The sequence below is a fragment of the Tiliqua scincoides genome, chromosome 2 (assembly GCF_035046505.1).
Source record: "Tiliqua scincoides isolate rTilSci1 chromosome 2, rTilSci1.hap2, whole genome shotgun sequence".
Lineage (NCBI taxonomy): Eukaryota > Metazoa > Chordata > Lepidosauria > Squamata > Scincidae > Tiliqua > Tiliqua scincoides.
The window spans coordinates 123,094,505-123,118,658 of record NC_089822.1 but is presented as its reverse complement, the minus strand read 5'-3'; the positions used below and the strand labels follow the sequence as shown (position 1 = coordinate 123,118,658).

The 24,154-nt window shown below is 45.0% G+C and overlaps 1 protein-coding gene and 2 pseudogenes across 1 annotated transcript in view; 1 reads left to right on the top strand and 2 right to left on the bottom strand.

The window, feature by feature from the left end:
- NCKAP1L (NCK associated protein 1 like) overlaps positions 1-24,154 on the top strand; it is a 73,659-nt gene that overhangs the window by 10,893 nt on the left and 38,612 nt on the right. The window contains exons 5-18 of the mRNA XM_066616166.1: positions 3,850-3,992; positions 5,323-5,413; positions 5,765-5,902; positions 6,592-6,640; positions 9,733-9,889; positions 10,335-10,391; positions 11,563-11,659; positions 13,277-13,386; positions 16,872-17,004; positions 18,787-18,868; positions 19,480-19,538; positions 21,115-21,260; positions 21,811-21,943; positions 22,679-22,798. Coding sequence (XP_066472263.1) covers positions 3,850-3,992; positions 5,323-5,413; positions 5,765-5,902; positions 6,592-6,640; positions 9,733-9,889; positions 10,335-10,391; positions 11,563-11,659; positions 13,277-13,386; positions 16,872-17,004; positions 18,787-18,868; positions 19,480-19,538; positions 21,115-21,260; positions 21,811-21,943; positions 22,679-22,798 — 1,515 coding nt within the window. The remainder of the gene's footprint in view (positions 1-3,849; positions 3,993-5,322; positions 5,414-5,764; positions 5,903-6,591; positions 6,641-9,732; positions 9,890-10,334; positions 10,392-11,562; positions 11,660-13,276; positions 13,387-16,871; positions 17,005-18,786; positions 18,869-19,479; positions 19,539-21,114; positions 21,261-21,810; positions 21,944-22,678; positions 22,799-24,154) is intronic.
- LOC136642407 (5S ribosomal RNA) lies at positions 8,006-8,124 on the bottom strand (annotated as a pseudogene).
- On the bottom strand, positions 14,990-15,106 carry LOC136643151 (5S ribosomal RNA; annotated as a pseudogene).

The window sequence follows — 24,154 nt, the reverse complement described above, 5'->3', positions numbered from 1 at the left end:
TCTCCGCAGGGCTCCCCAATGCTTCCAAAGTGAAAGTGGTGCAATTGCGCTCTGCTTCCGGTTTAGCACTTGTCGAGCATCAGGGAGCCCTGCAACAGCTGTGCAGGGCTCCCCGCACCCCTGGGAGGCTGCAGGAAGCTCTGGTAAGTGTACCCAAGCCCCTGCAGTCCCTCTGAGCGGCACAATCCTGGGGATTGCGCCACTGCCTCCCCCCTGCCCGCACACAAACTTACTGCGACTTTCAGACTCCCTGGGAGTTTGAAAACTGCAGTCTGAGTGGATGTTATGTATATTTAGATATATGGTACATAAAAAATATTTTCAGGGATTTGCACAGATATTGTCAAACCTTTTTGTATACTGAGTGTTAGCTGTGTTCCAAAAATGTGGATGGGAATCAGCTAAGAACTTCATGGCCAAGAACTGCATCTTGTTTCCATAGAATCATAGAATTAGACGAGATGGTCATGACCTAGTGGCTTGTCTAATCCTTTTCTGAAAAACTTCCAAGGGAAAATATTCTATTCTATTTCATGACCTTCCAAAGCATTAAATGGAAGCATATCTTACCATTTAACTGAAATCTGTCTTCCCATTGTTTAAGCACCTTCCATTCCCATTCTGTCTTAATTAGAAAGAGCATAAGAACATAAGCAATTGTTCCCCTTTTCCTTTCTGGCATACTTTCAAGTACTTTGAATGTTTATCTCTTGTCCTCTTTAGCAATCACTAGCCCACAAAGCTTTTGGTGACTCACATCCATAGAAAGGATTGAGCCCCCTCACTTTTCCTCATCAGTGACAAGCAATCAGGTCCTGAAATTGCGTAATAGTTGTTTATTGTCTTCCCTTTCTGACTGATTGGCAGTGGAAGATGTGGCCAACTGTGCATTGCTTTTCCCTAAGACCAATTCCATATTTTATTTTCCTTTTTGCAATGGCTCAGTTCACCTGACCCTCCTGTGATGATCCAGAGGAAGCTGCTGCTGCCCACCTTGTGGGGATGGGGGAAGAAGTACTGCACAGTGTACCTGACCTTCTCCCATACCCTTGGGTTCCTCGTGGGCGGCAGGGAGGGAAACATGTTATATGACTATTCTTAATAAAATAATTCTTAATAAAAATAAAAGAACAAAAAAGGGTACCTTTCCACAGCCTACCTCCCACTGAGGTCATCCCAATTTCCAGGATTTCCTCAGAACGGAAGCTGGTTGCTTTGGAATTGATCCAGAAAGCAAGCTTGACTGGCCTACTCCACCCACTCTTGCTCTTTGTGGCATTGGCCCCTGAGCAATCAGTAAGAGAGCAAGGGACAGCAGCTTTTAGCTCAGAATGAAACAGGCTAGTAACTTATAAAAATAATGAGTTTGTGTGAAAAGAGAAAAAGGAGTAAAGGGACACAGTCAGGAAGGACAAAAACAAACATTTTTCCTTAGAGACAAAGTGAAAACAATAAAATCTAATGCTACTACCAAGACACAAGTTCTGCTTGGAGAAGCACTTACTTTGTTGCTGTTTGTCTGTTTGGTTCTAGAAAGGCTGGATGGGCTGTTAGCAGCAGTGTTTAGCTGGCATCTGCAAGTGATGAAGCAGAACACACACCTTTCAAACTAGCCAGCTCCTTTTGTGGGATTTGGGGGGGGGGGGATTTTGAGGTTTTACCCTTCTAATCAGCTAAGCCAGGGTTGTCCAAAGTTTTTGGCAGGAGGGCCACACTGTCTCTCTGACACTGTGTTGGGGGCCGGGGAGAAAAAAAATTAATTTACATTTAAAATTTGAATAAATTTACATAAGTTTATTATTATTATTATTATTATTATTATTATTATTATTATTAACAACAGTATTTATATACCGCTTTTCAACTAAAAGTTCACAAAGCGGTTTACATAAATGAATATATTAAAGATGAACTTATATGAATGAATGAAGGTCTTGCAATAGCTCATGGCCTATAAAAGGCCTTGCACAAAGCAAGGCCGGCCTTTCCTTTGCTGCCACTACTGCATCACAGATGTGAAACAACAAGCAGTAGAGGGAGCCCTCATCCCACAGCTCACGCAAGAGGTCAAACAGTCGCCTTCATGCTGAGAGCAGTTGCGTCGGGCTAGTGTGGGCTCCAACAAATCTCCGGAGGGCCAGAGGCTCATTGGAGACTAGGGGCTCCCTGAGGGCCGCATTGAGAGGCCTTGAGGGCTGCAAGTGGCCCCAGGGCCGGGGTTTGGGCACCCCTGAGCTAAGCCAATGACAGAAAACCCAGGATCAGCCCCTTGATCCTTCTCGGCTGTGGGCAGGTGGTGACTGATGTGAGCCAAGCCTAACAGGATGCCAGTGGTTTCTGATTGTCTTGAGGTGGTCCCCAAGCTGGGGCCACTCTCTCTACCACCTGAAGTTAAGCCTTTCTGAAGGATGTGCAGGTTACTGAAGTCAAATGGTGATACTGCCCAAGCTGGAGTGGTTCATTGAGGCCACTCCATGCTGTTTACACAGAGTTTTAATATTAAAGTGAAGCATTAATTCACAGCATTGCCTAGGCATGGTTTGAAACTGTGAATGAGCTACAGCAGTGCTTCCCAAAGTGTGGGTCGTGATCTGGGCCTGCCTGCCCATCCCTGCAGTGGTTTGGCTCAAAATAGGAGTTATTCCTGATGCCCATTGCTTACCAGAGCTTCTCCCAGCCTGGCAGCCCATTCTATAGGCTTCAGCAGGCCTTCGAACGTCTCTCTGAAGCTTCTGTAAGCCACTTCCTGTTTGCTTTCTGTTGAGGCCTATAGAATGAATCACCAAGCCAGGAGAGGACTCCTGCACCCGAATCGCATAGTTGAATGAATGTCTGATTCTGGCTTGCAGGGCAAGCACTAACCAAGTTCAGACACAGCAGCAGGGTATGATTAACATGCAATGGAAAATGAAGGGAAAGCTGTATGCAAGAAGGGACAAGGGGGCACATCAAGCCCACAGCTTGTTCATAGTTCTCCAGGCAATCGTCTGAGCCAGTGTTTCTCAAACTGTGGGTCGGGACCCACTAGATCTGTGGTTTTCAAACTCTCCAGGAGTTTGAAAACCTCAGTAAGTCCTTTCAGGGGAAGGGAGGGAGGCAGCTGGGGCGGGGGGGGGGGGAGGCAGCAACACGATCCCCAGGATCGTGTCGCTCAGGGGGCTGCAGGGACTAGGATGCACTCACCAGTTCCTGCAACAGCTCTCCTGGGGTGCAGGGAGCCCTGTGCGAGGGCTACCCAGCCTGCAAAAAGTGAAAGTGGAGCGATCACTTCCTCCTCCCTGCCTCCTCACTGACCCCACTCCTTAAGGGGGCAGAGGCCAGGGCCTTCAGGCTGGGGCGTCACGATGCCCCAGTTTGAATAGCACTGCACTAGGTGGGTTGTGAGCCAATTTCAGGTGGGTCACCATTCATTTGACTATTTCATTTTTAATATGTTAGACTTGATGCTGCCATGGTATGTGACTACATTTGGGGAAATATTACAGATCTGTACTTTGAACAGGCTACTATATATATGCCTTTAACAATGATAGTAAATGGTACTTACTCCTGGGTAAGTGTGGGTAGGATTGTAGCTTAGGATTGTTAAAAATTTTCCTGCTTGATGATGTCACTTCCAGTCATGACATCACTTCTGGTGGGTCCTGACAGATTCTCATTCTAAAAAGTGGGTCCCAGTGCTAAAAGTTCAAGAACCACTGGTCTAAGCAGTTCTCATTGCAATCCCAAGAAAAGGAGGGCCCGATCTTTGTGTGGTTACCAGGGATGAGAATCTGCACAGAGATAGTGAGAAACAGTCAGTTGACTACTTTCAACTTCTGTCCCTGTTGCATTCATTTCTTCCTGCAGCTTGTGAATTTTGACTTCACCAAGAATTACCTGGATCTCATTGTCACCTATGCTTCTGTCATCTTGCTCCTTTCTCGTATTGATGATCGCAAAGCTGTGATTGGCCTGTACCATTGTGCCCATGAGATGATCCATGGAAACAGGTCAGTATCCATTTTATCCACACCCTTGCCCTAAGATGACATACTTAATACCTAAAGCACCCCGTCTACTTTTGAGATTCTGCAGCGTCCCTGAGTAGTGTGTTAAATTAATGAATGCTATTGTAGTTAGAAGTCTTTTCCTTTTTAAACAAACAAATGTTAGAATTAAAGTTTTCATTTAGATTCCTACATCTGGTCTCCTGTAGCTTCAGACCGCTTCAGAGTTTGGGCCTGTCCAAAAATGCATTTGTTACTCTGTTATAGTGGGGAGATTTAAATGTCTTTCTTCCATCTAGTACAGGGGTGTCCAAACTTTTTGACAAGAGGGCCACATCATCTCTCTGACACTGTGTTGGGGGCTGGGGAAAAAAATTAATTTATGTTTAAAATTTGAATAAATTTACATAAATGAATATATTAGAGATGGAACTTATGTGAATGAATGATGGTCTTGCGATAGCTCAATGCCTATAAAATACCCTGCGCAAAGCAAGGCCAGTCTTTCCTTTGCTGCCACTGTTGCTTCACAGACGTGAAACAGCAGGAGGTGGAGGGAGCCCTTGGCCCACAACTCACACAAGAGGTCAAACAGTCAGCCTTCGTGCTGAGAGTAGTCATGTCGGGCCAGCACGGTCTCCAGCAAGTCTCTGGAGGGCCAGATGCTCATTGGAGACTGGGGGCTCCCCGCGGGCCGAATTGGGGGTCTCCTAGGGCCACAAGTGGCCCCCAGGCCGGGGTTTGGGCACCCCTGATCTAGTACATCTACTGAAGGGAATTTGCATTTTCCTGATAATTGCCGCTCTTTGTTTCACTGAGAAATGCTATTTTCTCCCATCTAGCACAGCCATTTTTCTGTGCGCACTTACAAAAGAGTAAATCCCATTGCATTCAATAGGACTTACTTCTGAGTAGGCATGCATAGGATTGCATGGTTAGTTTAGAATAGTATTGTATGTAATTTTGTGTGAATGCTGCCACCGCCTGTAAGGTCACTAGTGATGAACAATACATTCTCATGTGCTACCTTCCCCTCTCCTTCACAAAGGCTTATCTCAGGAGATTTACTCCTGAGAAGTTTGAGTACTAGTGGTCTACAGCATGGGACCAAATAGTTTGCTGCTAGTGCTGGATCTGGGCCAGCACCACTTAAATGCTAAGCAAAGTACTGTAGTGCTCTTTTTTTTCCTTATCTAGAAAGTCCAGTAGTAAGGTCTGATGTTCAGAATAATCTTCTGGAGGCCTCTGACCATGAAATGGGTAGGCAGGTCAGAGAGGGAGGACAGCACCTATTGCTGGTAAACAACTCAACTCCTTGTCTATTTGGCTGCAGTGACCCCAGCTTCCCTCGTTTGGGACAGATGATCCTAGAGTATGAGAATCCCTTGCGTAAGTTGATGGAAGAGTTTGGACCCCATACCAAGGTGAGTTGTTGCGATAAGACCTGCATAAGCTGGGTACAGCAGTGTCTAATAAGTCAGCTGGTTTGGTTACTTGTATGTTGCTGAGTCCCATGTCATCTCATGACATGCCAGGAGGTCCCTGAGATAATACAGTCTGCTGTCCATCTGGTTGCCCTTCATCTTATGCAGTGCATTGAACTTTCAATCTGATTGCACACCCCATGCCTTACGTGCTGAACCTTTGTGAAAGTATCCTTTCTTCCAAGAACACTTGGGTGGTGAATGTGGTCTCGCCCCATATTTAGCCTTAGGACAACACAGTGAAGTCGGCTATGCTGTCGCCTCTCATAGCTAACAGAGCTTTCTTGTTAGGTTGTGAGCAATGCACTTCTTTCGATACACCACCTCTTTGCCCGTCGAAATCATTCAGCTGATCAGTGGCGAAGTGACCAGCTCTTCAGTCTGATCAGCAACCCTGCAGGCATGCTGTCACCTGTGAATTCAGACACGGTAAGCGCATACATAAGAAATGGCACAGTCTCTGTTCAAGCCTAGGCATTCTGAGGCATCCCAGACCTGTGCTTTAGGTGAGGAACAATTCCCTTAAGGGTTCATGCCCACCTGCACCTCCTGGATTTGCATAGAGTAGCCTGTGAGATAATACAGGGCCTCTCGGCATTCAGTGCAAGCTCACTGGCTTGAGCAGAAGTTGCAGATCTCAATTGTGATGTCAGTATTGTAACCCATAGTCATGTTGCAGTTCTCCTAAACCAGCTATTTGCAACCTTTTTGGGGGCTATGCCCCATTAGGAGTTCTTCTCTGGTTTCAGGGCCCTCCCACCATCAAACAAGGATACAATGCAAACAGATAAACATAAAATCCCCTGTTTACCTTTTCCAGTCTGTACCCCCTTTCAAATGTGCCAGGGCTCCACTGGGGGAAATTGGCTCCCATTGAGAATGCCTGCTCTAGGCACTTAAGCTAGAGAATGAACCCCTGCAGACTGTGATGTGGTTTGCTCCATGAAGTGATGCCCTCCCAGCTCACACACACCCAGATCTCAGAACTTGAAATTGACCAAGGAAGGTTGTTACACAAAAAGCTGAGAACAGGGAGAAGTGTTGAACCCCTGGGAAGACAGAGGATAATGTTGGATCAACATGGACAGAAAACCATACTATATTTTTTGTCTCCCCAGATGGCCTGTGAATACCTTTCTTTGGAGGTTCTTGAACGATGGATTGTGAGTAAGTTGCTTTCTTTCTTTTCTTTTTTTTGCTGTGCTAGTCTGAAGTGGTCAGACTGGAGGTGCTCCTAAGACTTGAACCTATGCTCACTTTCAAGAAAGTAGTTCTCCAATCTGGCCAACCTGTTTCCAGCTTTGACCCCTTTCCAACATCTAAAAGCTAATAGAACTGACCTTACTGACTGGATTAAGTGGCACCTTTAAAGTGATTTTTCTCTTTATATTTAGTAAGGGGAGAGCAACTGCCCCCTTTTCTCCCCAGCATAGTCTACAGTGGCTGTTTGCTCGTGTCTCTTTTGCATCCCTTGTTTAGGTTGTGAGTTCTTTGAGGGGCAAACAAGCATCTTTATAGAATTTATTTTGCTATGTAAACTGCTTTGTGAACTTTTTTTTGTTGAAAAACAGACCATAAATATTTGTATTAATAATAATCTGGGTAATAATAGTCTCTGATGAGCACAGGCAGAACTATGTGTGTTCTGTACTTTTAAAAGAAAAACAACCCTACATTTTGCATCAAGGCAACCTAGTTCTGTGCCAAGATGTTCTGTGGCATGTTTGCTTATTTAGCATAATTTATTCCACAGCTGCAAGCAGAGTCAGAGAAAGGCTAGTTGCTCTCTGGAGTAATGAATAGCCTATTCAAGGATTTCAGCACACATTTGTCGTCCCGTCCCCCCCACTTTCAAGGTTATTTACACACAGTCATAAGAGTTAGAAACCTCTTTTACGGCATTGTCTGAAGTATGTCAAAGGCTGCAGACCTATGCACACTTAGTTTGGAATAAGTACCACTGGGCTATGTGGAACTTGCTTCCACATAAAAATATCTTGGGTCAGACTGCAAAGTGTCCAGGAATCTTATGGCTTGGATCTTATGTGCCATGATATGGAATCCACATATACTGTTTTATGCAGAACTAGAGATTCTTCTCTCCCTAAGGCTAGCCTGATACAGCAAAAACAACAGAGTCAGGTGGCAACTTAAAAATTAATGTATTTATTATATGTAATTTTGTGTTTTGTGGGCTAAAACCCAATTCCATCATGTACATGCAGATTCTGAACTTTTTTCTTTAACTGTCCAGTCCTTCTGCTTGCAAAGAAAAGGCATTATAGCTCTAGTACAAGCCTAGAACCCAGAGAAGTGCTGGATGTGACTATTGTGGGTCATCATGTACTGACCTTTCCTCTTAGTCCATGTTTGAACCTCTGCACTTAGATACCCTCTGCAGTTGCTCCACTGGTTCTTTTGTCCGCCTTCCTCACAGAATAGTAATGGGTCAGCTTGAACAATACTGTCAACACTGTAGTGGCCTCATGCAATAATTGTTGGCAACCTTCAGTCTCGAAAGACTATGGTATAAGCCTACAGCACCCAGTGTTCCCAGGCGGTCTCCCATCCAAGTACTAGCCAAGCCTGACCCTGCTTAGCTTCTGAGATCAGACGAGATCAGGCATGTTCAGGGTAACAGTATAAGAGACATGCATGTTCATGGCCCATGCATGTCCTTGCTCCTTCCCTTGCATCTGGGAGAATTCACGCCAATTCCATTAACTGGATGGGGCAGCAGTTTGGACAACACTCCCCTCCGTGAGTAATGGAACTGACCTGAATTACCTGGGACATGAGAGGAGGGACAAGGACATGCACACCCAGGAGTCTTTTATTTTTCTCTGAAGGCCATCAGCCAAGGGGCCCGAATAACAGACCCCAATGTCATCTTGTAGACCTCTCAAGATAGTATTGGAGCCAGCATAATGCTGTGCCTCCCAGTCCTAATATTGTGATGTCGCCAAGAGGGATATCATGGCTGATGGTATTGAAAGCTTCTAATAGGTTCAGAACCAGTAGGGACATAAGTCCCCTGTCTATTTCCCAGTGTTGCAAATCAACCAAAGGGATTCAAGGCAGCTTCAGGCCCAAGCCAGAAGCTGGATTGCAATGGGTCTAGATCAGTGGTTCTCACACATTTAGCACCAGGACCCACTTTTTAAAATGAGATTCTGTCAGGAGGACCCAAAGGAAGTGATATCATGACCAGAAGTGACATCATCAAGCAGGAAAATTTTTAACAATCCTAGGCTGCAATCCTACCCACACTTACTCAGGAGTAAGTCCCATTGACTATCATTGTTAAAAGAATATACATAGTGGCTTGTTACAAGTACAGGTCTGTAACATTTCCCCAGACGCAGTCGCATCCCATGGTAGCATCAAGTCTATTAAAAATAAAGTATTGAAATGAATGGGGACCCAACTGAAATTGACTTGCGACCCACCTAGTGGGTTCCGACCCACAGTTTGAGAAACACTGGTCTAGATAAACTGGCATCTGTGCGTCCTTGAAGCTGAGCTACTACTGCACTTTACCCAAAAAGGGGAGGTTAGAAAACGACTGGCAGTTGTTTAACAAAGAGGAGTTGGGGAGGTTTTCTTGAGAAGCGGCCTCGCTATTGCTTCCTTCAGTCATGATGACATTTTACCCTCATTTAAAGAAGCCTTAATGACCACTTCTACTCGCCAAGCCATCTGGCAGCCAATAATAATAAATATTCAAATTAATAACTGTCAATAACAGCCGAACTAATGGTCTGAAAAGAATGGTGACAGAAACGGTTGTTTTACTAGCATTAGTTTAACTGACATGGTTGACGCATAACTGACAATGGCTTGAAATTGGGTAATTAGTATATTTGTTGTATTTATTACTATAATTATTAAAATCAGTTAATACAGTCACTTCATCATGTGTATGGTAAAGAAATATTTGTATTCTGAATGATTGGCAGGCTCTTTCTCCCTCTCCATGCTTCAGAACTATGTGCATTACCCTGTGCTTTGATCTCATGGCAGACTGGAGAAGAGGGTGAGCAGACTGGAACAGTGGGATGGAAGGCATAGCTACCATGTGATCACTAGGAGCTACTGAGCTCTTAAGGAGACAGGTGTAATCTCCAGGCGAAAATCTGTCAATACTTATTATGATTAGAACTGATGTAGATGGGTATATGATTGTGCCAACTCCTACCTTTGCTTAAGGATCAACCTCCATGTGCCTTTGACCATCATCTTTCTTTCTTCTCCCACAGTTGGGTTTTTGCTGTGCCACAGCTGCTTAGGCTCTACCCAGAGCTGCCTGGATCTATGGCGGGCAGCTCTCCGTGGCTCACTCTACATCACTCTAGTACGGGAGGAAGTGCTTTGTATTCACAAGGTCACTGAAGAGGCCTTCAGTGGCATCAAAGGGTAAGTGACCCATGAGGGAGGATGATACAAACGAAACACCCTCTCTTCATCCAGTGGGGAAAAGAGCACTGATAGGAGTCAGATGGTAAGGAATCCTGGCCATTTCATTCAGAGAGCAGGCAGATTTGACAGGGACAAGGGCAAGAAAAACTATATGCTGAAATTTTGGATTTAGCACAAATATTAAAGGTACAGGAGTGCTGCTCTCCTTTGCCCCAGTCACCCTTAAGAACTGTAAGAGCCCACAGAGCTTTGTTGTAGGCAATCCGCAGGGGAAGGGCTTTCAGTGTATCATTGCATTCTAAAAGAAATTCCATTATTCTTCAACTACCTCATCATAATGCTGGCTTCACCAACTAAGTGAAGCAATGCAGCACAGTTGTGTTGTGAGGGGGGGGCGGTGGGATCTGCATCCTTAAGTCAGCCTCTCTCTTTCTCTCTCCAGTTATGGAAAGCGTATTGCTGATATCAAGGAATGTAAAGAGCATGCTGTGGCACACAGGTAGAAATGATCCTCTCTTGACCTATTTAGGCCCTGTCTGCCATGCATCTGCTATACTCTGCTCCTCTTGCAGCTGCTTATGGCATTATTTTTACACCAATATTTTAATTCATGCCTCTTCTGCATGTGAGTTGGAGTTGAATGGGCTTACTTTCCATTTACAAGCTGCTCTTATTCTACTAGTTATTCGTAAGTGATGTGTTTTTAATGAATGTAATCTGCTTTGATGGTCAAGTGCTGGAAGGTAAGATGTAAATCTTTTCACTACATTTACACAGAACCTTTTGCCAAGTTATGATGAATTCTGTATAGCTTGAAATCTTTGCGTACTTCAATGCCCATTGATGCTAGTTCAGTGGCAGCTATCCCCTTATCTGTTTTGTGTTCCTTGTTCACTGGCACAAGTACACCAGTACCCTATACCAGTGGTTCTCACACATTTAGTACTGGGACCCACTTTTTAGAATGAGAATCTGTCAGGACCCACCAGAAGTGATGTCATAACTGGAAGTGATATCATCAAACAGGAATATTTAACAATCCTAGGCTGCAATCCTACCTGCACTTACCCAGGAGTAAGACCAATTGACTAGCATTGCTAAAAGAATATACATAGTAGCTTGTTAAAAGTACAGGTCTGTAACATTTTCCCAAATGCAGTCACATACCATGGTAGCATCGAGTCTAATACATTAAAAATAAAATATTGAAACGAATGGGAACCCACCTGAAATAGGTTCGAGAGCCACCTAGTGGGTCCCGACCCACAGTTTGAGAAACACTGCCCTATACTGTTGCACTATGGAGACACAAGAATGTGTATCTCTGTCTTTGGTACCAGGGACTTGCAGAGCCAGCCTGTTCATGAGACTAGCTAATGCAATTGCCTCAGACAGATTGGTGGGGGATGCCTATCTCCGCCTGCTTGTCTCCACTGCTCCTACTCCTGCTTCCTGGATTGGAAAAGGAAGAGTGGGAAAGAGAGTAAGGGGAAATGTGTAGGGGAGGAGAGTGCTGAGTTAGAACATTGGAGACTGATGAGTAGAGGTTGGCACATCATTGGGTAAGGGAGATAGCATTTGGCATGCTGCATCAGGCATCATGAGGTCTTGGGCCACCCCTGGTTGGCTGGCGCCTTCATGTATAATCTCTCCTATTGGTGTCTTGACAGTGGACAGTTGCATAGGGGCCGGCGTAATTTCTTGAGGAATGCTGTGCGAGAGATGGAGGCAGTTCTGGCCAATGAGCCAGGACTTCTGGGGCCAAAGGCAAGTATGAGAGGGGGATATGGCGGTGAGCAAGAGAAAAGAGCTGCAAGTGTGTAACAAGGCTGCTTTCCATATGTGATGCCCATATGTGTGGAAGTGTGTGCATGTGTGGAAGACAAACTGTCTGCACATTTGTGGAGTTGTGTTCCTTTGCCTAATCCTACATCTGTGCAAATGTAACTGGAAATACAACTGAAAGTGTGAGGATGCGTATATCTGAGGATGTGTATGTCTGGCCTGGATGTGCACCCGCAGTCTTGGTCGGTTGATTAGCTTTGATCTGTTGTATACAAACTGACGTGGGTCTGGCCGCCCAAGCCTATCCCTGACAGCACTGTCGGGTGCAGCAGTGCCAAAATGGCTACATCCAGCGGCACTGCCAGGGCAGCCCAGCCTAGAGGATAGGATACGGCAAGGCAGAGCTCCATAGAGGTCATTGTGCCATGAGAAGAAAAATATAGAAAATCACAGCTTTAAACATTATTGTACTTTAATATGCCAGAGACAAGATTTTAGCAGCCCAGTCCTTCCTAAATCCCGATGCAGCAATGCCAGCATGGGCTATGCTGCATCCTACGGGGAATTTTTACCTGCTGGAGGTCTCCTTGGGATAAGGGAACATTTGTCTCCTTGCCTCAGGGTAAGCCTAGCAGCTGCACCAGGTCAACTCAGACCTGCGCCAGTGATATTGCTGGTGCAAGTCCAAGTTGTTCTGTGCAGGCCGATCAGGCCTGGGAATGGGATTTGGATTCAGCATGCACTGCCACTGCTGAACCTTCACCCCTTCCGGTCCTGATCAGCCCACCCCATCTCAACTCTGTTCTGCCCTCCCCTGCACAGGGCTTACCTGCTCCGTGGGCCTCCATTAAACCACTGGCATGCATGAGAAGGCAATGGCCTTGCTGCTGGTGCACCGGCTCACTGTTCAGCCACAAAGCACTTTATGGCACTTTTGCAGTAGCAAGCACCGGCGTAAAATGTATTCTGCTGGCACTTCCTTTAGTGAGGATTGACTTCAGGGGGTCCATGAACAAGACACACACACAAAATGTGTGTGCATGTGTTTATGTGCATTTTTCTGGGAAGGGTATCTATAGCTTTCATCAGATTCTCAGAGAGGTCTGTGACCAAGAAAAGGTTAAGAACCACCGCCTTAAAGGATGGAAAGGTATGATAAGAGAATTTTGATAATTACATAAATATTGGTAATAGCTCTTTATATGTAACTTGCATTGCTCAGTTCTTGCTCTTCTGCTACCCCCTCTATTTTTTTTTGCCCTTTCTGTTTCACCTTTTCCATGTTCCTTTTACCCTTCATCACAGTCACGAAGAAAATTTCAAAATATAGAAGAACATGAAACAGAACAAAGTGTGCCTTTAACAAATTACATTAATTTAATTAATGTCCCCTTATTTTAAGTTTTTGTAAAATGTAATACAGAATTCAAGGACTTCTATCAGTAGAATAGAACTTTTAAAAGCAATGTATGGTGTTGTGATATGTGCTATCTGGAAAACCTTTGAGAAAAATGAATGGGTTTGTCTTGAGATTCTCTGACTGTCCGCAAGAAAAGGGAAGTATCTTGTCTTAAAGTTCTATTTTTCCACCCCAATTAGGTGATTTATGTCTTCATGGCGCTGGCATTCTGCCGTGATGAGGTCACCTGGTTGTGTCGGCACAGTGAGCATGTCACCAAGGTCAAGAACCCAGAGGAATACACTGACAGGTAGTAATTATGTGGGGCAGGGAGATTCCTGAGATAGGACTGGGGTTTGGGGATGGAGCAAAAGCTGGAATTCTAGCACAGAATCCTCTGCTCCCCATCTCCATTTATGACCACAGAATTTTGGGTGACTAGTAGATGCAAAGGAGAACGGAACGGGGGGAATTTCAACAGGCCCAGCTTTTTTGATTCATGCATGACATGCTGCATCGGCCAATATTTCCTCTTCCCCACAACTAAAGGTACTGAAGGTCTGTCTTCGTTAGTGTCCTGTTACTATCACACTATAAGGTTGTGAGTGAACTAGAAAATCCTCTGGCCCTCCAGGCAGGAACATCCACCACATTAGCCTACAGTTCAGACTGTTTTGTTGTTGTTGGCATCCTTCAGTCTCGGAAGACTATGGTATCGCGCTCTGAATGGTGGTTCTGGAACAGAGTGTCCTCTCCAGTGCGCGAAGCCTGGGTAAAGTAGATATGGAGAATAGGCTGTTTCCCATGGAGCAAATCCCCCCTCTCCACGATGCTGAAATGGTCCAATGGAAAGGCAGAGGCCAATAGGATTGGTTCCAGCGGCGTTGCAGGAGTTGCCAGAATGTGACTGTGTTCAGCCATGAACTGCTCCGGATTTTGCCTCGAGGTTGACTCCTGAAGCCTTGTCCATAACTGGATGTAGCCACAAGGCAGTGGAGGTTTGGGATCAGTGTTTTCCTTCTCTCAGATGAGCTGCCTTCCCAGGCTGACGAGCCCCATCTACCCGGTGGCTGATTAGTCGCCTCTTATGACAAGTATAGCCTATTCTTATCCCCAGCCCCCAGGGGAAACTATAGCAGACTATAGCATGCAGAGAATCAGACAAGGTGCACGGTGCTGATTGTACGACAAGTACAGCCTATTCTTATCCCCAGCCCCCAGGGGAAACTATAGCAGACTATAGCATGCAGAGAATCAGACAAGGTGCACGGTGCTGATTGTTCGCACAGAGTAGACCACGCCAAATGAGCTTGGAATTGAATCTTGCATTATGGTGGACAGTAAATGCCTTCAGGCCACTCATCAGTCAGTAGGGCTTGAGGCTAAATGTCTTTGTGTTGGTCAGTAGATACTGAGCATGTGGCAAAAAATCCATGGTTTCCCAGGTAGAATGTCCAAAGGAGAAACAAGTAGTTGTCAGGGGAGGTGAAAGCTCTTCCTGGGATTTGCTTGTCCCTTCCCATCCTTAGTCCTTGCTCTGCATGTTGCTAAGTGCTCATCCACTTAGTGAGCTGACAGCACTGAGAGCCAATGAGCAACTCTTCAGTTTTCCTCTGTTTCTTTTAAACTGAGCTTCTTGTTTTCTTTGCCTCCCACTCTTAACCAACCTCAAAGCTAGCAGCAAGCCCATGTTGCCCCAGGCTTCCTTGATTGTACCTGTCCTTAAACCTCTGTGTAGCTATATTCCTTGGCTTAACAGTGCTGTTTTTGCTTGTCTAAGAAATGCTCTGTGGCAGAGTTTCTCAGCGTTTGTCCCTCACTGTACCACTTTGCACAGTCCACCTATTGGAATTACCACTGGAAGTAACTGGTTGGTTGGTTGGCAACCTTCAGTCTCGAAAGACTATGGTATAAGCCTACAGCACCCGGTATTCCCAGGCGGTCTCCCATCCAAGTACTAACCAGGCCTGACCCTGCTTAGCTTCCAAGATCAGATAAGATTGGGCATGTGCAGGGTAACAGCTGCAAAGTGGAAGTAACTGACGATGATGAAAAATAACCATTATTTCCAGTTTGGGAGGCTGAACGTGATGCAACAAACACTGGTAAGAGGCTCAGGGGAGATGAGAGGGCTTTTTGGAGCATGCAAAAAACATACGCTGGAGTTCTGCCCACTGAGCTGAGCCTCCTTTCACTGTTTGTCACATTGCGTTGCTGGTCCCACTGCCAGGCAGCAGGGTCTGCGGGTCCCATGAGTACCGCTGGAACCACCTTAAGTACCACCAGTGGTATGAGTACTACTGGTTAAGAAACACTGCTCTGTGGCATTGTTAAAGTCAAGAGAGGGATTGCAAGAAACCACATGCTGAGCCAGGGCAATAGTGCCTAGTGGTTAGCATTCTCACTCCCTTCCCATTCTTCTCTTTTCCTTATTTGGACACTCGGCTTACCAGGGAAAAACCTTGGGAGATTTAATTTGCTCACACCAGCCCAGGAGGTTACTGGGCAGGAGTTGCCCCCTGCTAGAACAATATTGAATCTCATGGGTCTCTGTCAAAATCACTCTCACAGTAGCACCTGCAGAGTGTGGAGATGTAACAATTCACTATATTTCCTAGAACCAGGAATTAGGCAAATTCAGAGGAAAATGTAAATGGTTTATTAAAAATCCAATAGAAGAGAAAGAGGATAACAAAACCAAATCAACAAGAAAAAAGGTAAGGAGCACTGAATTTGGTAGGAAAAAGTTAATCACCTGCAGTCGTACAATGGTCAGCACATGACTCTGAGACACTGTGGAATCTCAAACATGTGTTGTTTAACTTAGAGCTTTACTGCAAGGCTTTGAATGGGCTTGGAACGAAAGAGATCTGTAAAACGGCTGAATTGTTTAGACCAGGGAAGGGTAAACCGTGGCCTGAAGGCCAGATCCAGTGTCTGCACAGATCTGTCTGCCCAGTGAGCGGACCTTTCAGTTCCATGCAGCTGCCAAGCAATGTTCTCCCCGTTCAGAGACGCTCTGGGCAGTCACGTCTGCCCGGACATCCTGTTGCGCGACGTTCTCGAATGCTGGGCAGACAATGCAACTGTCCAGTGTGTCCCTGTTCACCAAACAGGGAAGACATCGCTTGGCAGCAGCGTGGAATGCTCAGATGTGGTCCAAACAGGGACCACATTCCGGGCTCACAGCACTGGTAAGTTTGAACACTGTTGGTTTAGACAACTCTAAAATAACACAAAAACCTAAGAATGCTATGTACATAGTCCTTATCTGCTCATATATGGATGGTGGAACCACCAACTCTTGCCTTCTCCACAAGGGGCTCTCCTGCCTGGAGCTGGAGGAAGAAAGCAACAAGCTTCCAGTCGGTTGGGAGTTTTATCATTTTGGCTGGAATGATGTCATCCTGCCCCTCTGAGTGCTGCTACCTGGACACACAGTCTAATCTCCTTGAAACTTGATCGACCAATTTGGCAGTCCTGGCTGCTTTAAACCCAGTTTACACTTCCCTGGCATCTTCTATAAGTTTTAACAAAACAAGCTGCAGAGGAAGGGGTGACACTGCTTCCAAACCATGAGGTTCACACAGAGATCACATAGAAATGTACATAAAATATTATATGACAGTCATATTTTATCAGGAAGAGTGAAATATCTTTGGGAAGGTCAGATTTTTTTTTGGGGGGGGGGGGTATATGACTGGGAAGTATTAGTGTTGTAACACTAAAAATGAACCACAAGAGTACACATAACTGTCATGTTTCATCCTGAGTCCCATCTATTTTCTTCCATAGCCACCTGGCTGAGCTGCTGTTCCTGATGGAGAAGCTCCGTTGCCTGCTCCGAAAGTACCAAACATCCCTCCAGCGTTACTTTGTGCAGTACTTGTCACGCTTTGATGCCCTGGTGCTCAGCGACATCCTCCAGGTACAGAGGCTTCAAAGGAGAAGAGTGTGATGGTGTGCAGACTGAGTAGGAGTCCCCAAGAGTTCTTGGTTCCAATGGGCATCATGCTAGGATGCCCACTGGCCAGCAAAGGCCTGAGTGTCATTATGCAATGCTATACCTGGCTGCCAGCTGGACGTGGTGGGAGGAGTTTCTGGAATCTCTGAGAGTGGCATTTGAGAGTAAGTGGCCACTCTGCTACTCAAACAGCTGTTGGCCCTTGTGGTTAATTTATTGGAGGCTACATTAGGCCCACAGAAATAAATTAAAGGCATACTGCCTGTGTTATTTCACGTGCTGTCATTTTAGTACTGTAGTAGATGTGTTGAAAATTTACAAGAGACCCCTTCAATTCTTAAAAGGATTCTTCTTTGTGTGGTCTGCACGAGGTCCCTCATGACTCAGTGACCAGGCCCCAACCAGGCAGAACTTTCTAGTAGGGTAATTTTAGAGCTGAAGAATGTTTGATACTCTTAGACTTCCTTTCATAGGGATCTGACTCTGAAAAACAGTTCAGAAACACCTCAAACTTCCTTGGGGGAGCTTTTGCTTTTCTTGGCTCTGCTGAGGAGCCAAAGTGTCTTGTTCTTTGGTTAGCTAGGTTTTTCTTTTTTATTGAATATTTGAAAGTAGAATGTTCTTAAGAATTTTTCTCTTCACTTACTGCCTCAGGGACTGGTGTTTTTTTTTTCCTGCCACATATTCAGGACAGCACCAATGGGGAACGGCCTGGTTCTTTTAGAGATATTCCAGGCCCCTTAACTGAACACGGTTTTTATTAAATAATAATCTTAATCATAAGTATGTCTCCAACCCACATTTAGAAATCATTTATAAATAAATTTATAAAAATAAATATATAAATATAAATAATCATAAATATGTCTCTATGCCTTTAAATTATGAAGATGTAAGGGAGAGATCAGGTAGTATTATGTCTTCTTGTTCTGTAAAGTAAACCCGTTGTTTCTGTCCTATGTTCTGGCCTCTGATGGGAGTCACTGGGACAACTGACATGCAAAGGAACTGGAGCTTGCTTGCTTCATTTCCCTCTATGGCATGTTTTGTCTACTGAGGTAGAAAGAGTGGCAGAATTTCCAGATTTCCTTGTGACTTCCAGTAGTCCCTTTGCTCCAGTTGGTCCTGGCTGCATGTCTATTCCAGGGGTAGGCACTGATTTCTCCCCGCAGTTTGGGAACAAGTTGACAGGCACTTGATTTGCTGCATTTTACCATTATGACTTGCTCTGACCAAGGTATCCCCCACATCAGGACTGGGATCACCAGATGCATTGAAACAGCACCCCACGTGTCCAGACTAAGAGCCATCTTGGCAAAGTCATAATGGCAGGAAAAGGGGTTCCCTCTGTAATGGGGAAAAACAGTGCAGAAAATACATTGCTATGGCCGTCTAAGTAAGGTTTGATGACAGAAATGAGTATGAAGCAAAAGAGGAAATTTGTAGAGAAAGGGGAAGATACTGCGGAGGCAAAAGAAGATGGAAGACATTTTTGAAGTCACAAAGGAACAAAAGGGGCAAGTTGGGTAAACCGCCTTTTCAGAATCTCTTTCTTTCTTTCTTTCTTTCTTTCTTTCTTTCTTTCTTTCTTTCTTTCTTTCTTTCTTTCTTTCTTTCTTTCCTTCTTTCTTTCACTTTAAAACCAGCAACACAATTCATTAAATAACCATGAAAATTCAGTATAAATAAGCCGTATAAATAAAAATAAGCCACCATCATTTCTCTGAACACTATTGCCTCTGGCAGGACCTGACTGTGTGCCCTGAAGAGGAGTCAGTGATCATGTCATCTTTTGTGAGCTCACTCTCATCCCTAACTCTCAAGCAAGGTAATTATTCTGTCAGCCAGAGGTAGCCACGTGTGTGTAAATGCTTATTCCAGAAGACACATATTTAATCTTCTTGGTACAAGGTTAAACTCAGACTGGGTGCCAAGAAAGGTTAGATTCTATTATTGGGATACATTATGCAAATGAGCACAATATATTTTATATGTGTGTGTGTGTGATTTCTGCTTGTGTCAGCAATGAGAGAGGGGCAAAGAGCACAACTACCTGACCAAAGAGAACTCTGCTCAAGTCCCCTCTGGCTTTTGAGCTTCGACCACCAAGGCTCATGTTTTCAAGGTCATGTATGAATTTGATGAGATTGGTGCACTTTGAGCAAAGCTACTTGGCTACACATACAAGGCCAGACAGTAATATGGAAGCTAAAACAGAGCCTGCTACCTTCAAGATAAAAGGGGACAGTTCATAATCTTTGGAGAGACCTGAACTTAGGGGAATCATTCTTCAAGGTGGTGGGTGTGTAAGGAAGGTCTATCTTTCCACTTCGGCTAGCTGTTTTCTTTCTCAACCAAGCCAAGTCTAGCTAGTAAGAGATCCCAGCAACTCTTTCCAGTTATTTTAACCTGCATTGATACTTTTTTCCCCTCCTGTAGTTGATGAGAAGGAGAAATTTGATTTCATTGGGCTACGACTGGATTGGTTTAGACTGCAGGTAAAAATACCCTTTCAGGGTTTACTTCTTTCTTCCCATCCCGCAGCAATGTCGTGGCAGATACGGTGAATATGTACTGAGATTGCTTACAGTCTGATAAGATTTTGTGTGCCTGGCTTTGTGATGCAGTCTTGTCCACTAGGTCTGAACAGCTGAACGTGGGTATATATGAGCATACGTTGTGAAAGCAGCCTTACTCAGAATTCAGTACGCTTCCTAGGCTGATGGGCAGAGAAAGTTAGGAGGGATCTTGGTCAAAAGTACAGGAAATGAGAAACTGCTGACTGGTTCTTGTTTGCGTCTGCTTATCTCTCCCCAGCAACTAACGTTCCCTAGAACATTGGGGAGGGGGAGAAACAGGGAAAATTGGCCACAAAGGAGAGCAAGAGAAGCTGGCTAGAAGCTTCTCCTCCTTTGAACAGTCACAATCTTCTCCAGCTTACTCTGCCAATTGTTGGAACAAGAGAGTCAGGCTGCTCTCATGTTGTGAGAGTGGCCTGTACCTTTGAGCTACATACTCCGGACAAACCTCTGGAACAGAACTGGGTGTGTATCTTGGGCTCTGTCTCAAAGAACTCTGACATGACAAACCACCGGTTGCAGCTCTCTCTGGGGAGGAAGGGAATTAAAGAACCTTTGCCTTTACCTCTGCTTGCCTGGTTGAGCATCACTGAACAAAGTCAATGCTGTTGGCCTTTCAGCTTTTACTATGTTCAAAATATGGTCCCTGTTAGTTAGGTGCCAACCAGGTTCCTGTAATGAGGCTTCATTTTTACTTGCCTGCCCAGCCTTTGTTTGTTAGATGAAGAGGACTTCACAACTTTTCTGGGTAGTTTTTAGATTACTGTATGCTGTAAATTAAGCATGTCTTCCTAATGGTAAGACCGAGGGACGGTTCACGCCTGCACGTTAACCACAGCTTGACTCAGTCACCTCATAGCATCTTGCATATGTGTGAATGGCCCACCACACATTCCTCATATTTCTGTGTCATTGAGTGACCATCCCAGCAGTTCCTAAACTTACTGTGGTCACAGCACTCTTCTTTCGTGGCAACCTCTTCTTCCTGGCTCTCTGGTGCCATCATCATGGATCTTGTGAGTTTTCATGTGATCCAAGACGGCAGTGTCCAAGAGAGCTTGGAAAGAGATGCCACTGGGGGCATCCTGCGGCACTCCACATGAAGCACATGAAGTAGCAACTGTTACCCTGCACATGCCTGATCTTGTCTGATCTTGGAAGCTAAGCAGGATCAGGCCTGGTTAGTACTTGGATGGGAGACCGCATGGGAATACTGGTGCTGTAGGCTTATACCATAGTCTTTCGAGACTGAAGGTTGCCAACCACTTGAAGCAGTTTAGGAACTGGACTAGACCACTGGACTACTCAAAATGCAATACTGATCAGCTGAGACAGTTCACATATTCAGTTGAGAGTAATCAAATGGTAGACACCTGTGTGGGTCAGTCCTGTGCCTTTGTAGTTTAGCAATCTTGTCCTATCTAGACTACTTAGGATGAAGTGTCAACAAGAGTGGCTTCTTTCTCCTAAAGGGTATTCAATTTTCTCCCATCAGGCATACACCAGTGTCATGAAGGCCCCTCTGCAATTACGGGAGAATCCAGACATTGCCAAGGTGATGAATCTCATCGTCTTCCACACTAAGATGCTGGACTCTGTGGAGGAGCTGTTGGTGGAGACATCTGACCTCTCTATATTCTGGTGTGTACTGGAAATGAAGGAAAGCAATGTAGATAGATTTGGGGGCACAGGGAACCCATCTGCAATCGGAACATAGGCAGGATTTGGGCTGAAAGCACAGGGCAGTAGCAGAACAGTTCTAGCAGGTCAGCATAAATATGTTCTTATCATCATGATTTGCACATTTTACATAGTCATCCTACATTTGTAGACGTAATTTGAAGAAAGTTTTTTTTTCTCTCTCACCTGTTCACAGAATCATTCTGGCTTTATCATGACATTATTTTTTCCCCAGCTTGGATTTCACTATATTGATGCTGACATGTCCTCTGAATCATTCATTTGGAGAACAAATTGCAACTTGGCATTCCATAGCCAATAGACCAAGCAGGTAGTGGGCCTGGGAAAGATCTCCCTCTACCTGAGAGAACCTCTGCAGGTCACAGTAACCTGGGCTAGATGGACCAACTCTCTGACTAAAAAATCTGTACCAGCATTCATCAGTACAGCAAAGCATATGCATGAAGCTGGTTGTTCCCATGTACCCTTATTCCTGATATTCCTTTGGCAGCTTCTACATGCGCCTCTTGGAGAAGTTATTTGCATCTACCATGGAAGAACCCTCTATGTTGCGCTATACCATTGCTTTCCCACTTCTGTGTGCCAACTTCAACCATGCCTCCCATCCATTATGCCCAGAAGAGGTGCGTATCCATTTGATTTTGATGGGGAAGGGGTGAAGCTGGAGCTGGAGGAGCAGGAACAACTCCCTGTTCCAGAAGGGCTCACAATTGGGGGAAAAATGTGGAGGACACACCAGCAATAGCCATTGGAAAAGATGCTCTGCTAAGGGTGTAGAGGGGCAGTTGCTCATTCGCTCATTCCCTGCTGTATGTAGCAGGAAACACAACTTTAGAAGGTGCCTCTTTGCCAAGCTAGCAGAGATTGTGCCCTGGTCATGTCTGCATCTCTTACTGCTGTTAAAGGCACAGTTACTGGAGCCATTTCAAAAAGCTGGCAATCCTGAGGTCTTTGTGTCAGCTGAAGCAAAATGTTTTATAGTTGCTGGTCTGGATTTCTGTTTCAAGATGGTGGGAACCTTGGAGCAGCTGTTCCTTAAGATGATTGTTGCCAGAGCCCTGATCTAAGAAGTTCAAATGCTGCAACTGTCTTCCTCTTGGCACCCGGGACATCCAGCCTCTTGCACCCATGTCCCTCAAAGGATCAAACCACATTATACCTCTTACTATTGCAGCATTGCGCTGAGCTTGCTTATCAGTGTGCTGGAGGCTGCTGCAGCAAAAATGGACCTGCCTCACATCACCCTCTTGCCCTGTCTTGTGATAGTGAACTAGAAGAATGTGAGCAGAGTCACATGGAGGAGACAAAATGTGAGTTTCATAAGGTGCAGTGTGCTCAGGTGCCTCTCTTTTTCCCAGTACCCTCACCTGAGAAACGGTGCTTTGAGTATGTGCAGCGTCTTCCTGGAAGAGATGGCCCGGCAGGCTACTGCTTGCATCCTGGATGCCTCCGCCGAACAGTGCAAGCTGAGTGAGCAGGTGAGAAGCCAAGACCTTTTTGGGCAATGGGGAGTGGGCACAGGAGGCAAATTGAAGCTGTGGCAAGAAGTGGGTGGGAAAAGAGGCAACAACGCTGTGGAGCTCCATGCAGCTGAAGCCATATACAGTAGAACCTCCAAAGTTGACCACCTCTCTAAAATGAACATCTCCTTAAGTTGACCTGATTTTCACAGTATGGACAGACACTGCATATACACTATGGGAGACCAACTTCTCTATATTGGCCACCTCCGTAAGTTGTATCTTGACCACTTTGACCATTGCACAGAGTATTAATTTACCCTCCGTAAGTTGCCCACTGAACGCAATACTGTGGGCCTGTGTTTTGTCTGGTTTGTCCCATCTTGGAAAAGCAGGAAGCCACGTGTCAATCCCTCCCCTACACCTGCTAGCACGTGTGAAAGGGTTTTTATAGGTGGGCACACTGCACATAGCCGACAGATCTGCGCCAGCTGCCGATTTTACCCGGACATGTACCAAATTGTGAGGGACATGAGGTCGCTTGTGCATAATGAAGGCACTGTCCTTTCACTTTGGTTCCCCTGACCAGTGCATTGCTTTACACTTATATTGAAACACAACTGCTATTTTGCCGTCTATTTTTCCGGTTTGGAGAGATCCTTCTGGAACATTTCACAATCCCTTCTGGTCTTTACCACTCAAAAAAGTTTAGTGTCATCCACAAACTTGTCCACCTCTCTCCACTTTTTTTGTCAATTGCCCATTGACACCCACTCTCTGTTTTCTGGTCCTCAACCAGTTCCCAATCCATGAAAAGACCTATCCTCTTATTCCCTGACTGTGGAGTTTTCTCAGCAGCTTTTAGTGAGGGACCATATCAAACACCTTCTGGCATTTAGTGAATCTGAGGAGACCCAGTGGAGACCAGGTAGCCTAAGTAAAAAAGTGTTTTGTGTTTTTTTTAAAGCTGTTGGGGCTATGTAACATGCTACATGCTATGGGCTGGCAAGGGATAGCATTGGTCTGCCTGTCTGCTATGAAACCAAGTAATTTTTTTAAACTCACAATGTTTTTTAAGCTTATGAATTTTCAGGATTTTTTTTAAACACTGATGGTGGGCTGTTTATTCTCTGTCTCTTGATATAGATACAGATGATATCAATAGTAAGCATCACAAGAGGATCAATTCTCATTGATATTTGCAATAAAACTTTTTAAAAATCCAATCTAAATAATAACTTGGCCTTGCATTTGTTGTCCTGGGAGCTAAACATGATAATATTTAAATGCCTTTTTTTCCGTATGTTGACTACCATCCTATGTTGACCAATTTCCTCCAATGCCTTGGGTGGTCAACTTAAAGAGGTTCTACCG